Consider the following 16,847-nt stretch of genomic DNA (forward strand, 5'->3'; position numbering starts at 1 on the left):
GTATGTGGATGAGCTTATGCATAGGAACACACATCCAGATGTACATTTCACTGAAAGTGGATAACAAATGTACACTATCCACATTCATATTTGCATCTGTGGATCTGCCATCTGTGATACATAGCTTGGCCATGCCATGCAGCAGGGTGAACTGGTGTACTTCAGGAAGTATAAATGAAGGCAGCAGTTTATGCTGCAAAGGTCTTGGGTTGTCACCATTATTGTCAATTGGATGTGCCCAGTCCACATCCCCGTTCCCCTTTTGCTCCAACTAGTCAACAACCTGTGACTGTATTGGGGCAAAGACTAGGGCAGAACTAGTTAAAATGGGTGGAAGCTATAGGAGCGTGGGTTTTGGTGGAACATCAGGAGGAATGCCTTGACACTGGAACCTGTTTCCTAGAAGGATGGTGAGCTCTCCCTTGCTGGAAATCTTCAGGTAGAGACTGAGCAGCCATCTGTTGGAGATGCTTTAGCTCTGAGTTTCCTGCTTTGAGCAGGGACTTGGGCTAGATGACCTACAAGACCCCCTCCCCTCAACACTATCCTTCTATAAGCATTGATGTGGTTGCCTTGGCAATGGGGATGTATTCCTTCCTACCTTTAGCACCTACTTCATTGCAATTTTACACCCTTTTGGAAAGAGATGTGAAAAATCTTGGAAAACCGGGCATGTTCTTTCAGGGGAGAAAATATACAGCCCCATTTTGGCTCAGCAGTACCATTAAAATGCAGATTGATTAGAGCAAGGATTCTTGCTGCAGTGCTACTGCCATCTACTGTTTCTCTTGGTGTCGTGATCTGTGAATAATGAGACTCATCAACTGCAAGAACAGCATGGCTTTGCATTCCTTGTTTTGCTGCCCTTTTTATGAGGGGCTGAAAATATATCATAAAAGTATAGCTCCTGATTTGGACAAGGAAGGATTTTATTTATCCCTCATAAATTGGCATGGAATTAGGTCATATGAAAACAACAACAACTGAGTTAAAGAATTAAGTTTATGGTGAAACTCAAACAATATGATTGATATAGAATTATAGGGCTGGGAAAGGGATACAAAATCATTCGTCCTATCTACTACCAAAAGCTCAGTTCTCTGTCCAGTTTACCTCTAGCTGCTACTGCAATTAACTTTGGCCATCTCAACCATGGTATGCCACAAAGCAGAAATGCAAAAGCAAGGTAACAGCAGCCTAAAAAATGCCACAGAAAAGGAAGAGCAGCTGACCTCCTATCCGCTGTGCATAATGCAACAAACAGCAGTTTTGAACTCCAGGAAAGTTACTTTGAACAATGGAACAAGCTGTCAGCATGTTTGTGACATCTCCTTCCTTGGAGGCTTTTAAGCACTGAATAAGTTCTTGGTGGTGGATCAGGGCTTGGCAATGTGTCATGCCATGCCCTCCCATGGCAGCCATTTTTTTACAAGCCCCCCACCCATGTCTGCCATTTTGTGATTGGCATCCAGAGCACGTTCTCAAAATTCCAAACACACTCAGTGGTCTTAAAAGGTTGGCAGCCCCTGCTGAATGTGCTTCCTCAGGAAATGATGTTGAACCGGGTGACCTGTGGGTTTTGTCCTATCTATGACAGCCCTTGATTTATATACAATGTTAAGTATAATGTGTGGAATAGGTGCTTGTGTGCATATTCATTGATGTTTTCTTCAGTATGTTGGTGCAATGGGATTATAAAGAGCATACATATCTATATTTTTTAGGCCATCCATTTGACATAACAGTGTTTGAGGATCACATTTGGATCTCTGACTGGGCAAGGCCTTCGTTGCTGAGAATGGACAAGAAGACTGGCCTAAATAGGGTCCGACTTGGAGGGAGCATGTTGAGACCCTCGTCTTTGATCGTCATTCACCCCTTAGCAAAACCAGGTATATTTCAAGGGTTAGGCAGCTGTTTTCCTATTAGCTCTAGCTAACAGGTAGGTTGACTGAATGAGCAGCAGAGTGGTGGGCTAGGTATTATTTGGTGAATGCTGTAGATAGTGAAGAAAGAAATGAACCCCTGGTGGCAAATGAGCTAGAGACCAACAACCCATGTGTGAAGTATCTTTTCAGTTGAATGTTTTTGCTATTATTCTGAATTTTGTGAGTGTCACAGGAATCCCATGTGAAATAAATATGTGTTATTTCACAACATGCAGATCCCTGCAGCTACTACTAGCCCGTTTGGTCCCAGAAACAAGCTGCATTTGCTTTCTTTTATAAATTGGAAAGCTGCATATACGACTGTGATATTTGCTAATCACCAGTCAGCTATGCAAGAAATCCAATGCATTGACTTGGCATGCATGAAAGGACTTTTGAAGATGGCCCTTTCCCCCTGCAGCCTCTGAAAAATAACTTTATACAGTTGGGGGACTCTGCAGAATACGGAGGAGGAGAATGTAGGGAAAGAGGAAAGAATGAATTAGCAAAAACTGCCTTTTCTCATCTACTCTTCTATAAGCATCATCACCAACACCAACAACAAATTTATCCACCCTTCAATAGGAAGTTCCAGGGAATGTTATAACAATTAAAAATTGAAGAATTAAAAACAGTACTATCACAGGATTAGGGTGGGTCCTGAAAACACAAATCTCAGGTGTCAAGAGCAATTTAGGGGCTGCCACAGAGAATACCCTCTCCTGGGTCACCCTCCCAAACTTCTGAGGGAGGTGGAACTACCAAAAGGGCCCTCTCTGCTGATCTTAGCACCTGAGAAAGTCTATAGGGAAAGAGGCAGCCCTTCAGATATTTGGGACCTTGGTCATTTAGGACTTTAAACACTAATGTGAGCACATTCAATTAGGCCTGGAAACAAACTAGGAGTCAATGCAGCTGTTTTAGAACCGGGGTTATGTGGCAACCTCGACAGTAATCTGACTGCCGCATTTTGGACCAGCTGAAATCACTGAGTCATCTTCAAGGGCAGCGCCATGTAGAGTGCATTGCCATATTCTCATCTGGAAGTTACTGGTGGAGGCATGTGCTGGATCAGAAGCCCTTCTGAGTGCTTGAGCCCCATCTGGATGCCACCCTAGACCTAAACTTCAAAATGCTTTGAATCTTCTTGTTATTGTTTCAGGTTGCAGAGTCACACCCAAGGCAGGAGTGCTGACTAACAAGACATTATTAGCCCTGAAAACACGCCACCAGCATCCTCAGAGTCACAGTTCATACGGAGATAGCAGAGGAGATGCAAAACAGATGAAACCGATGCTGACTGCTGAAATCGTGGTGTCTAGTAAAGATTGCAATTCCCTATTTCATAACTCCAGGAAGTGGTTGATTCATCCAACGATGGGCAATTTGGTTTCAGACAGATGTGCCCTGAATAGGCTTACCAACAACTATTGATGTTAAAAGGCAGGGAGTCCCAGGGCATGGGTGCTGCTATCAAACACAAAAATAATTCGTTGCAAGTATATTTGAGGACATGTTTCTGCATAGCAAGAAAATGGAGGAAATCTAGGTTCGGTGGTGGAGAATGTCCTAGTAGGGCATATCATTTTAGGGGGGTGAGCTATTTGCAAATTTCTTCAGTGAGAAGTGTATTGAAAGGTTGGCTCTAATTAATTTGTCCTGAGTAATGACCTATTCTGAGCACATGTATTATGAACAATGAGAATGAGCATGCTTTGTTTTCTGCCACAGACCAGGACAATTGCATATGGTTGGGATGTGATATCAACGCCCAGTGCATTTTGAATGAAGACGGCACTACTTGTCAATGCCAGGCAGGGTTTGTCATGGAAGGCCAGCTGTGCTATGGTAATTTTAGTGTCACATGTTTTTTACTTTCCTTTCCTTTATTTTATTTTATTATTTTATTCATGTAGATATTTGTATACAAGTTTTAAGGACTATTTGGCCCTCCCAAGGAGATGTACATCTTAACCTCCTCCCACATATAGAGTTGAATCCCACTAAGAGAAGACCCATTTAAATCAATGGGCTTAGGGTAGTCAAGTCCATTGATTTCAATGGGTCCATGCTGAGTATGACTTAGTTGGGTGCGACCCACAATATACAATAAAACAAATATCAGTCGTCAGGGATCATGAGAGTCATAGTCCAAAAATGAATGGGGACCCAAGGCTGAGAAAGCTAGATCTAGACTTAAAAACAGTTACATTTTTTAATGCAGTCAACACTGTTTTCAATCTAGTTCTTACCAAAAAAACACCAAAAACTGTTTCCATTCCTTCTCGCAGCTTTTAACCCTGTTTCTGTTGTAGATGTTGATGAGTGTGCTTTCGACATGGACACATGCGATCGGAGCTTGTCGACGTGTATCAATACCGAAGGCAGCTACTTTTGTGAGTGCCTTGTGGGATATACGGGAGACGGGCTTCGCTGCTCTGGTGAGTGGATGGGAGGCTGTTCCTGCTTGTCCTCTAAACTCTTGCACTTGGGATGATTTGCTGATATTCTGCAAAGGGATTTTTGTGGCAGGCTTCTGAACGACAGCCCAAATTGAACATGAGCTATTTTTCTTAGGGTTGTAGTGATGCAACTTTACCTGTTGATTTTGCATTCTAAGTATTCCCCTTTTGTGGTACAGACTAGCCCAGGGGTAGTCAACCTTTTTATACCTACTGCCTACCAATCCATCTTTCCTGATGGTAAAATTTCCTTACCGCCCACCAGTACTCGATGGAAGGAGGATTCAGATTATGCCGTAGAACCCTCTACCGCCCACCTAGAATCCTGAATCGCCCACTAGTGGGTGGTAGGGACCAGGCTGACAACCCCTGCTCTAGCCTGTACCACCAGGCAGCTCTGCCACAAGCCTTGCTTTTCAACCTCTAAGCTAGTGGGTTAGAAGATAGATTTTCCTTGCAACACACATCCAAATGTTATGATGTAAAAAATAAATTTAAAAATGCATCAGTGTGTTTGTAATTCCTATATAAACTAGCCTTTAGGGCCTTCTGTGCCAATGCTAAACTTCTGAGCTCCAATGATGCTCTCCTTTTGAGCACTTCCTGTTCTCCATGATGTGCAGCCTCAACACTTCATCTATATGTAAAGCCTTCAGTTGCCACCTTGTCAACTGGATGTTTTCTTCTCCTTTTGTTAGGCAGATCTAATGGAAGGGGGTGGGGGGTGGGAATGACCCAACAGAGATTTATTGGAAATCATTACCAGGCATATAAACGAAAGCAAAGTATTGAGTCAGTCATAATACTCAGCAAATAATTTTATGTTGGTTTAATAGTCATGAGATTCAGAGGGCTGACATTTACAGTCTGAATACATTTAAATCCATGTTCACAATTAAGGCCAGACTCACTGATCCCACAACTAGGTCTGACATTATTCTATCACTATGCTGTATACGGCTTTTATTCTCCCAGTATCTCAGTATTTTGTTCTCATTTCATTTGTAGCATGTGTGCTGCTTTTCTATGTGACTACTCAAACAGTAGAAATGACAAGCTATGCCACAATAAATCACATTGTCATCTTAGAAGACTTTGAAATATAATTAAAATAAACAATTAAAACAATTCAGGAATCCATTTTGCAATATAGTAGTATGAGATAATAAAAAATGTTTTTATTTCTCATATCTCTGTCTTTCTTTTATCTTGAAGGCCCTCTAGGTCTATTTACTGGTCCATAGAACTTCTCTTCCATGACATCGCAACTGCCCTGCATAATAGTATAAATCACCAGCTTGTCCAAACCAGTTCTCTCTTTTTTTCTTAAAAAAACAAAACAAAAACAATTGTGGAATACTGTGTTTCAGAACCTGCCATGTCTCCTACCACTGCAACACGTGATGAGTCCACCGTATCTGAGCAAGAAAGTTCTGCTGGCTGCCCTCCATCTTACTGTCTCCACGAGGGAGTTTGTGTTTATTTTTTTGATCTCCAAGCTTTTGCATGCAAGTAAGTGGATAACTCTTGTGCTGCAAGGGCAACCCAAGACATTTTGTTGCCCCCATCCTGCAAGTATCATAGGGCAGTCGAGTTACTCTGAAACCTGAGGCAGAAAACCCCACAAGCACCTCTCTTTCTCCATGGCAGTAAAAATGCAACCATAATAACACATTAAATAACTAACAATTTGCTGCCCTTTCATGATATCCCAAATTGGCTACCTGAGGCCTCTCACTCTGCCTAATGGCAGGGCCGGCCCTGCTGTGGCTTTTCTACTTGTTGCAGTGGGAATTCTTTCGTTCATGACATATAATATTTTGGTTGGGGCTCAGTGGAATAACATCTAGGTTAAATAGTGTTGCTGAACATGTTAATAATATACTAGTGTTTAGCAGAGGCATAGGGGACCATAATTTGAGCCCATAACAGTCAGCCATTGGGCACATTCACCAAACCTCATGGAGAATAAGCACATAATTCTTCTGTGAAGAGGAAATTGTGATCAGCCAAGCAGCAGGAAGAAGGGAGGTCTGCTTTTCACCCTTTTTTTCATGTACAGAATTCAGCAGAGATATTGACCAAGAGAGGCACACAATTCCCTCTTCATGAAATGATTATATGTACATTCTCCATGAGAACCCCCCCCCCCAAGTTAATCATCTTAACGATGTCAAGATGTGTGATATCACCAACAACAGTTAAGAACTTAATTCACTTCCAGTAATTTCTGAATTTCCTTTCCTTCTGACCTCCCTGTTTACAATTCACCCCTGCTCCTATGCTCGCAACTCAGGATGACACTTCATGCATCTGATTAAATGGAAAGATTCTGCTATAATAAATATGTTAGTCAATTTTTTGAAAATAAATTCACACTAGGTGGCAGTGTTTCACCATTCTTCACCAACACATGCACACTCTTGGTCCCACAGAAAACCTAACAGGAAATGCGTGCGCGCACACACACACACACTCACACACTCTTCTGCCATATGTTTCAAGTAGACAAAACTACATAGTTTCTGACTTACTTTGGGAAGCATACCTGAGATATAAAGTTATTAATATGGCTCATGTTATGCCATTCTTACAGAGCAGATGGCATGATCAGTGTTTAGATATCAGCATATATATGTTCCTAGCCTAGTGATATAAACTATCTTGTAAAGCTAACTTAATTCTTCAGATGTGTGTGGTGGTACCGCTAGATGGAAGGCACGATGAATTTACAGAGCTCAACAAAAGTGAGGGTGCTTCTAGATGGGAGTTTAATATTACAAACGGGTAGTTCTGATATTGCAGACGGATCATTGGCAACAGCTACAGGGACGCGGGTGGTGCTGTGGCCTAAACCACAGAGCCTAGGGCTTGCCGATCAGAAGGTCGGTGGTTTGAATCCCCATGACGGGGTGAGCTCCCGTTGCTCGGTCCCTGCTCCTGCCAACCTAGCAGTTCAAAAGCACAAAGTGCAAGTAGATAAATAGGTACTGCTCCGGCAGGAAGGTAAACGGCATTTCCGTGTGCTGCTCTGGTTCGCCAGAGGCGGCTTAGTCATGCTGGCTACATGACCCGGAAGCTGTACGCCGGCTCCCTCAGCCAGTAAAGTGAGATGAGCGCCACAACCCCAGAGTCGTCCACGACTGGACCTAATGGTAAGGGGTCCCTTTACCTTTACCTTTACCTTTACCCTAAAACCACTTCTGCTGCAAGGAAGGCAATTGTGAGCAAGCAGCAGCCTTCAGTGGGTAAGAGACGCAGTGAATAATACTCTTTCTGTTCTCCTCATTGTATGTTTAAGTAGTGTTTGAAAAACTCTAACTAATCCCCAAATCCATCTGGCACTAGATCTGGGGTAGGTGGTCCCAAGGTTGGCACAGGGTGGGGGGGCAGGCTTGGTTCAATCCAGGGGCCACAGGGTGGATGGGGCATGTGTCTGTGCACAGCCCTAATTTTAATGCCAATTCTGCTGTGGCAAAAAATGTGTAACCACGAGGAGCGCCTTTCCACAATCAGCATCCATCTGCAAACACCCTTGGTGTTTATTATTTGTTCATGGTTTGTGTTGGGCTTCTCTGCACAGTATAGTTTGGAGTAAAATTGGCTCCAGAGAGTGTCTTTGCTCAGCAGGAAATAGCTCATTTTAATTTCCTTTACTGGTGGTTTCAAGTAAACTTCATTTTAAAAGTGCTCAACTGGTTGCAGTCGACCCCTCCTGGATTCATTAGCAAAGCCCACATTGATTTTGACTGCTTTAGATTACCCTAATCCAAGGTTTCTGGAATGGCTGAATTTGGTGGAATTAAACCATGATGGTGATCTTTGTAGTATTCTCCTTTACTGGCTGCTGTGTCTCCTCGTTTGACAGCTGTCCAAAAGGCTACCTGGGAGAGCGCTGCCAGTTCAGTGACTTAGAGTGGTGGGAGCAGCAGCAAGTGATGCAACGAAACAACCAGAACATGGTCACTGCAGCTTGCTTGGCCATGTTGCTCCTGGCCCTCCTCCTTGGAGTTGCCGCTGTCTACTGCTACAGGTAAAACTATCTGCAAAGCCTGCCACAGTGCCCCTCCAGACAACCTCTTTATTGAGCATTCACCCTGATTTGCTTGCACAAAGCTTACACAGAAGTTAGGTTATATCCAGTCTTTAGCAAGCATTGGTTCTGATTTGTTTGTGGCCATTTCCACCAGCTCCATCTAGCATAGCCAGTGGCCCAGGATGATGGGAGTTGTAGATCAATAACACCTCAAGGCAGGGATATCACTATTAAGTGAGCAATAGGCTGCAATAATGCAATAAGGCTGGTGAAGTATCACAGCACAACTAATAATGTGGAATGCTGTCTGGAGGGTCCATTAAAAGTCCACCACTAATGCACTATTATTGCCTCAATGACATACACCCAAAAAATGCATCAGTTCAGAGTGGCCCTGAGTCACCCAGTGCATTATTCTAATGCAAAGTACATGCAATATTTTAGACTACATACGTGTTGCTTTCATACATAGTGCTGCTTTCGTGCCTCATAGATTCTGTGGCCTGGTTTTAGAGTTCTGTAACGAAAACTGATTGTTTTGCTTTCACCACTTCCCAACAACCTGAGTGATATACTTGGAATCATTACATGACACTGAGGCTCCTAAATTTGTTGGTGAACTAGCACTAAAAATGTCATTTTAACAACACTGGAAATATTGTTGAGAAAATATATATATATATACAGTATATATAAATTTGGGTGCCTTGATTCATGCACTCTTATTTCTTCTTTCTCCTTCTGCAACCTGTTCTCACTTAGAAACAAAAATAAAAAGTCATTGTTTTGCCCTGATTTACTTTCCTCCTTTACCAAATGGTTTTGATCAATATAACTGTTTATCTTGAAAGCAAGTTTTCAATTACATGCTCGGCTGGGTTTGTACTACAGCTATTAGTAGCCTAACTAGATCAAAATGAAACCACTGATCTAAATCCCCCTTTAACTGGAGTCCAGAAACCAATATTTGGATTGGGATTGCTATTTCATTTTTGCTCCTACTCTGCTGTATTTTAAGACCTATCGATTAAGTTCCATGAGCAGGTCAGTAAAAGTCCTTCCCTTCATCCATAAAACATAAACCCATCTTGCCCCTTAATGTGAGGCTTGCAGGAATAAAAAATGAGCTGCTGGGATAAGACTTTTTAAAGACCAAGACCTACAAACATACACACACACTCCCCTCCAACTTCCCTGTATTTACCTATTCAGAACATTTCCAGGAGGGTACTGCAACCAACGTTTGCCATGTGGAATGCTCTTGTTCAGACATGCCATCTTTAAGGATACTCCTGCTTCCAGGTTCCCCAGAAATAATTAGCCAGCATTCTGTGGACAGTGAGCATGTTCAGTCCTCATTGGGGTACCCTAGCTTGTTTCCTTCTTCTAAAAAAAATGTATTTCTAAAAAGAATGGTTTATACTAAGCCTGCTAAAGCTCCATCTTGTGTGGTCATGGTGCTGTTCAAGGATGCACATTCAAAAAATTACCGTATTTTTCGCCCTATAGGACACACTTTTTCCCCTCCAAAAATGAAGGGGAAATCTGGGCGCGTCCTATGGGGCAAATGCAGGCTTTTGCTGAAGCTTGGAGAGCGAGAGGGGTCGGTGTGCACCAACCCTTCTCACTCTCCAGGCTTCAGGAACACATCTGCAGCCTAGTCAGCCCTGCGGGAGTTCCCACAGGGCTCCCTACGCTGCGGATAGCAGCCTGCCCCCTGGCGCGAAGGGCGCCCTGAAGCAGAGCGCCCCTTGCACCGGGCAGACATCCGCAGCGTGTTGGAGCCCTGGGTAGTTCCACACAGGGCTCCACATGCTGCCGACAGCAGCCTGCCACCCAGTGCGAGGGGCGCCCTGAAGCAGAGCGCCCCGCGCTCTGGACAGACATCGGCCAGCCCCACAAGCTCAGGGGACAGCAAGGAGGCGCAGCGCCGCCATCCCGCTGTTCCTCGACCTGGTTCGGTTTGCCCGACCTGGTTTTTGGGGGGAAATAAAGGGAAAAATTCCCTTTATTCCCCCCCCCCCCAAAAAAAAACTAGGTGCGTCCTATGGGACGGAGCGTCCTATGGGACAAAAAATATGGTAACTCAGTAGGCTTTGGAAGGATGAGCCTCTGTGTCAGTGTAATCCATAGCTATCTAAATGGTGCTACACTCAGGTGGTTCTTTATGGGGGAAAGTGTGCTGAATTTGAGAGTCCAGCCTCCCAAATTTTATATCCCACAATTCGGCCAGCATTTTGGGATATGGACACCATTCCCCAGAGATTCATATGGAAGGGTATGGCATTTGAAGGTGGAAGAAAATTAGTGGCAGGCTTCTGGCAGGGGGATGACCACTGCAGAGAGCAGCCACTTTTGCATCTAACTGTAGGTCGAATTGTGTCCCAGCTTGTGGTGCCCTACAGATGCCGCTGCACTACAGCTCCCATCATCTCTGAACTGGGGCTGATGGGAGTTGTAGTCCGCCAACCTCTGGGGGGCCATCCCATTGGCTACCCCTGCAGTATTGAGTGCCGACTCATCAGCTGAAGAGCAATGCTAGACTACGTTGGTTCCTGGTAGTGATGAAACGAAGCTCAGCTGCCAAAACAAATGGAGTGTTTGAGTTGTGTTGTGTGGCCAGTATCCCTTTCCCCCGAGGGCGTTTTATTTCCTTGGCTCCTTTCTCTTTTTCAGTAGACACAGGAGGCTTTTCAAGAAGGAGCCATACATAGAATCAGCACAAGATACTAGCAGCAGCAGTGCCGACAGCAGGAACACGAAGCTCCCCAGCAACGAGCCACTGGTAATTCTATATTAAACACGTGGAGTGGTGAGAGAAGGAGAAAGGATCAAAGGGCATTAGGGATCCACTTGAGATTATCCATCAAATAATTCACATCTTAAATATATTAAATAACTGCTGGGGTCATCAAGTGCTTAGCTATGAACCCCAGTCCCTCTTACCTCATTGTTATGTTATCCTTCTAAGTTCACAGCTGCCTGGGTGCGTTGCAGGCAGGAGACAGTGTTATTGTTAGCTCGGCACACAACAGTTGGAGGGGATGTGTTCTAAATTAAGGAATACCGATGTGATGACACGCCTGATTCTCACAGCAGAGATGTAAACGGGTTTCGTTTCTTAGAGACCGAGCCTGCAATCCTGAAACCAGTTAGGCATGCTTGCTCGCCACCCAAGTCCAGGAGTCCGAAGCATGCTCAAGTTGGTACCAAATTGCAGCTCACAGATCCTGCGTGCTACCTAGGGATGTTTGGTTTGGAAGGGGTGAAATGCCTTTGCATCAGAAGCAGCTTTGAAATTATTTCGGCAGCTGAGGAGTGAAACAAAGAGAATGATAAATGAGCTGATGAGATCACCTCATGTTCCTTGTTAACTTTTACATGGAGGCCAGTTTTATACCACCCTGACAGAATAAAGGTGCCTTAATGCTGCATTTTGCACCAAAGGTTTTATTTTACGACCTGCGTTATTTGAGGCAATAGGCAAAAAAACCTAATTTGTCATCTCATCCAGAACTTCTAGAACCAGAATGATGTATTAGAATTGCAACCACCTTGTTCACGTCAAGCTGTTTGTTATCGCTGAATAAGGCTGCCCTTTGCAGTGGTTCCTGCTGCAGTTAATCTTGGCTAGTAATATAATTGTCATTGAGTATGAGGGTTAATTAAACATCTAAACAGTGGACTGAGTCAATAAAATCAAATCTAACTTAATCTGCTGTGATGTATTTTTCACTGTTGATTTTCTCTCTGCTGCGTTGATTTACTTGATAGTGAAATTATTAGCAGCAGTTGGCAGGACTGAAATTCTGTTAGTCTAGCCTCATCATTGGGTCAGTAGGAAGATCTTCAGGTATACAATAAAATGGATAAGAAGTAGAGATAATTTTTTTTGGTAGAAGAGTATTCATATTTAAGTTTTTGTGGCTATGCCCTGAAGTAAGTCCATGAAATAATAATAATAATAATTTTAAAAAACTGGAAACCTGGAGAACCTGTGACTCTTCATATGCTGGATGGCTGAATAAATGGCAGTCCATATGCTCCCACACTCCAACTTCCATCATCTCTAGCCAGCTTGGCCAGGGAGGATAGGGATTGTAGTCCAACATCTGGAGAGCTCTTATCTCTGCCATATTGAAATGAATGAGTCCCCTTCATTTCAGTAAAGCTTGCAATAAAGTTTCCATTGAAATGAGGCTGTATTTTAATATTTAAATGTTTTAATGTTGTATTTTAATCTTGTTTTTCAGTTGTATTTCAATTAATTTGTTTTTATATCGGGTGTTAGCTGCCTGAGCCCGGTCTTGGTTGGGTAGGGCAGGGTATAAATAAAAATTATTATTATTATTATTATTATTATTATTATTATTATTATTATTATTAGCCTATACAAACTCACATGTGCACATTGCCTGTTTTGTAGTTCATTGTAATGGCATGTGATGACAACAGTGAAGGCAGACCCACTGATGGAACAGACTGTGATACGAAAGATCTTGATTATTTCTGCCTTTCAGAACCCTGTGAGTAGATTTTCTTTATCTTTGGGGAATGTCTTTACCTCGAAAGTATAGCAAAAGGAAAGATAAGCAAAGCTATTCAGGTCAGATTCTTCAGTTGTCTGCGTAGTTTGAGTACCATCACAATCCTTACTTGGAACCACATGAGAAGCGACTTCTGAGAAATGGCTGCCTTAAAAGTAGGGATGGCTGAATCTGTCAATTTCAGCTCCTTTCAATTTCTCATCTTCATTTCTTCACTTTTCCATGTGACTTTGCGTTAAAAACCAAAGATCTTGAGGCTACTGCCACTGCTCACTCTTGTTGCCAACCCCACCTATCCCTTTTCCCTTCCACCCATCTGTCCAACCCCCTCTCTTTACACCTCACCCACCCCCTTGCCTATCCTCTCCAGCTCACCCAAAGCCCCACTCTTCTGGCACCATCCTTTACATGTTAAGTATAATTGCACACTGAAATGGAGAATGCCTGTATGTTGCTAAGATTTTGACATTGGAGAATTCCGTTGGAGTATACTAAGCTAGAAGAGGGCCCTCTGAGCTTCTAGCTGAGTTGATAATTAACACTTGATGTTCTCTGCTAGCAGTCATGTGAGTGTTTAACCTTGAAACATGTGATTAAGGTATTCAGTTGCAAATCTCCGTTTTGAAAGGTTTTTTTGTTCCCAGGCACAGAGAGAGAAGGATGTGATAAGATGCCTCTCCAGCAGCTGCATACCCTTAGGCTGGATGCAGACTAATGCAAGCTATGGGAGAGACAGAGTTTTGACCTTTGCTCTGATCCTAATTATGTTATTTATATATCTAAGAAGAAGAACCTATGCTTGAATATGTATATCCTTTATACAGCTTTCTGGGTGCATCATTGATGGTTTTTGTACCTGTTTTGAAAAAGTTCTGGTTAGTAAAGCTTTGAATAATATTTATGGGTCTGGACAATTTTTATTCCAAAAGGATTCAGTTTTTATGCATCCAGTTGTTTCAAGTTGTACAATATTAATATCTGCAATACTGCATCACACCGGCTCTCAGAACTGCCATTCCTGTATACTTCTGGAGCCATTTGCACACTTGTTGGATACAGAAGAAAAACTGGATCAGACTGTAGGCCCATCTAGTCCTCTATTCTGCCACCCACAGTGGCCAATTGGAAGTCTATGGGAAGCCCATAAGCAGGATATGAGCACACTAGCCTTCTCCTGAAGCTTTTTACACCAAGAATAACTGTTCTCTTTTTTCTTCTTGTCCAGCTTGAGCAATGGAAGTGTGGTCCACCAGTGCTGGCAAAGGAAGCAACAGATCAGGCTTCTCTCTTAGAATCAGCTACCTGAGAACCTTTGCCTTGTAAATCAGAAAATGACTTTTAGCATCTTCAGTGGAATGCCAGCCCTAAACACTGCCGAAAGTGATCCTCTCTCCACATCCTCATACATAAGGATGGGCGAATCTGTCAAGTTTTCCAGTTTGGTTCACCACATCAGTTAGCAAAAAGAAAAGGAAAAAGTTGTCATCAGTATTTTTGAATGAATTTCTTCCACTACACACATCTTTGTATGCAGTTTTGACTAATATATCCTTTTTTTTTACAAATTACTGCTAATATGACATCTTCGTGCATTATATTTGCTAATATATACATTTCTAGGCACACTTTACCCCAGTCATGTATACGTTTCTGTAGACACCACTTGGCTGGAGATCTACATCAGAAAATTCTCAGAAATGTGGCTTTCAAAGGCTGGCTGTGTATCAGTTCCTGTATTCTTTCAGAATGCATGAATTAGGTAGGTTCACCTTTAAATGTGAGTTCTGTTTCTCCCCCATCCCTACTCACACAGCCATTTAATGAAAGCAGATTCAATAACCTCTCAGCTACGCCTTGTTATGTAACTGGAATGTGTGATCTTTCAAAAGAACTACTTTATGAAAATTAATTTGCATGTATGTATAACAAAGGTGACAATATTATCCCCCAACCCTGTCCTCAAAAGTACTTTTCTATATATGAAGTTGGCCAGCATTTTTAATGCAGGGAAAAATAGTTTTCTGGAAAGGAAAATAATGCAACTTTGGAAGGATTTCCAAAGAGGTTGGAAGGCTGCATTTGAAGATGGGAGATTCACATATTACATGCCCCAACTCCAAAACAACAATCCTGGATGAAGTATTAGGGCTGGATTGCAGGTTCTTCATCTCTGCCTTATTGAAATGAATATGAGTTTTTGAGCTGAAGATATTAGAAAAGCTTTTTGTACTTGTCCTGACTATCATTTATCAACCCTATACATAGTTGATCACATGGCATTGATTAGGAGGCAAAGGGCTGGCATCTCCCTGCCTTGTACTCATCAAGCACATTCAGGCTGAAATGGAAGGAACCATTTATCTTCCAGCAACCACTTTTCTGAGGCCAACGCTGGGAATTCTGGTTCTATATATCATGCACACAGCAGAGAGAGAAGGGGCCATAGGGATCTGTTGAATGGCAAAAGCCTGCTCCAGTGCCTACAACAAAAGGTTAGTCTAAAACTGGAGCAAAATCAATCTTGGAATTGATTTTGAATAGAGCTACTTCATCTATATTTCCTCTGTGAAATCTACAAAACAGATTGCATAAAAATGCAGAGGATTTATATTTATGATTTACATACATATATTTCCAGATTATAGTTCAGGACATAATTAGAACTAAGAGATTTAGGAAAGTTGGGCTGCAATCCTATTCTCACTTACCTATTCTCACTTACCTGGGAGTAAATCCTTTTGAAGACAGTGAGACTTACAGAGCAATCCAAGCTATAGGAAACCAGCATAATTTGTGCCTAGGGCAGATTATGTTGGTGTAATTTACCCCCATTCCAAACGCCAGCCACTAGGTAATGCTACCCAACTCAAAAGCTTGCTCGCTATTTTTGTGATCTTTTGGTTCGTATTGATAAAGATATTTCATTACTGTGGATTTTAAATGCTACCGTTCAATAACCGAAAGCACTCATATATATGCTAAAACCGTTTGTACAACTTATCTGCTTTAAATGTTATTGAAATAAATGGAACTGTTGATGAATTGACTCCCAAGTTTAGTTGTTCTGAAGCAGGCATTGGAAATCTAAAGCCTGGTAGGGGCCCTAATTTGCCCCATATGGCCATTTCCCTCTAGCTGTGCCCACTTGCCCCACATCGCTCCTCTGCTATCAGGTGACTGATTGATTGACTGATTATATAAATGCATCATTTTTCATTTTTCTCTCTTTGTGTGTCACACCCATCTATATCTTGGAATACTGTTCCAATAATAGTAATAGTAGTAGTAGTAGTAGTAGTAGTAATAATAATAATAATAATAATAATAATAATAATAATAATAATAATTTATTTGTACCCCACCCATCTGGCTGAGTTTCCCAAGCCATTCTGGGCGGCTTCCACAAAGACCAAAAATACACCAAAATGTCACACATTAAAAACTTCCCTGAACAGGGCTGCCTTAAGATGTCTTCTGAATGTCAGGTAGTTTATCTCTTTGACATCTGATGGGAGGGCGTTCCACAGGGTGAGCGCCACTACCGAGAAGGCCCTCTGCCTGGTTCCCTGTAGCTTTGCTTCTCACAATGAGGGAACCGCCAGAAGGCCCTCGGCGCTGAACCTCAGCATCCGGGCAGAACGAAGGGGGTGGAGACGCTCCTTCAGGTATACTGGGCCGAGGCCTTTTAGGGCTTTAAACGTCAACACCAACACCTTGAATTGTGCTCGGAAACGTACTGGGAGCCAATGTAGGTCTTTCAAGACTGGTGTTATGTGGTCTCGGCGGCCGCCCCCAGTCACCAGTCTAGCTGCCGCATTCTGGATTAGTTGTAGTTTCCAGGTCACCTTCAGAGGTAGCCCCACGTAGAGCGCAT

At 42.7% G+C, this 16,847-nt stretch overlaps 1 protein-coding gene across 7 annotated transcripts in view; it reads left to right on the top strand.

The window, feature by feature from the left end:
- The window catches only part of EGF (epidermal growth factor), a 42,087-nt gene extending 26,072 nt beyond the window's left edge, over positions 1–16,015 (top strand). For 3 of the 7 annotated variants that reach the window (XM_077933916.1, XM_077933915.1, XM_077933919.1), the window contains 8 exons: positions 1,725–1,892; positions 3,091–3,249; positions 3,660–3,776; positions 4,244–4,369; positions 5,761–5,902; positions 8,259–8,423; positions 11,103–11,211; positions 12,853–12,960. In XM_077933916.1, the coding sequence (XP_077790042.1) occupies positions 1,725–1,892; positions 3,091–3,249; positions 3,660–3,776; positions 4,244–4,369; positions 5,761–5,902; positions 8,259–8,423; positions 11,103–11,211; positions 12,853–12,960 (1,094 nt within the window). Of the gene's footprint in view, positions 1–1,724; positions 1,893–3,090; positions 3,250–3,659; positions 3,777–4,243; positions 4,370–5,760; positions 5,903–7,079; positions 7,171–8,258; positions 8,424–11,102; positions 11,212–12,852; positions 12,961–14,198 lie in introns of those variants that run through there. The other 4 variants (XM_028743803.2, XM_077933917.1, XM_077933918.1 and 1 more) reach the window with 4 other exon arrangements.
- Positions 16,016–16,847: the final 832 nt, after the last annotated feature.

The sequence above is a fragment of the Podarcis muralis genome, chromosome 9 (assembly GCF_964188315.1).
Source record: "Podarcis muralis chromosome 9, rPodMur119.hap1.1, whole genome shotgun sequence".
Taxonomy (NCBI): Eukaryota; Metazoa; Chordata; class Lepidosauria; order Squamata; family Lacertidae; genus Podarcis; species Podarcis muralis.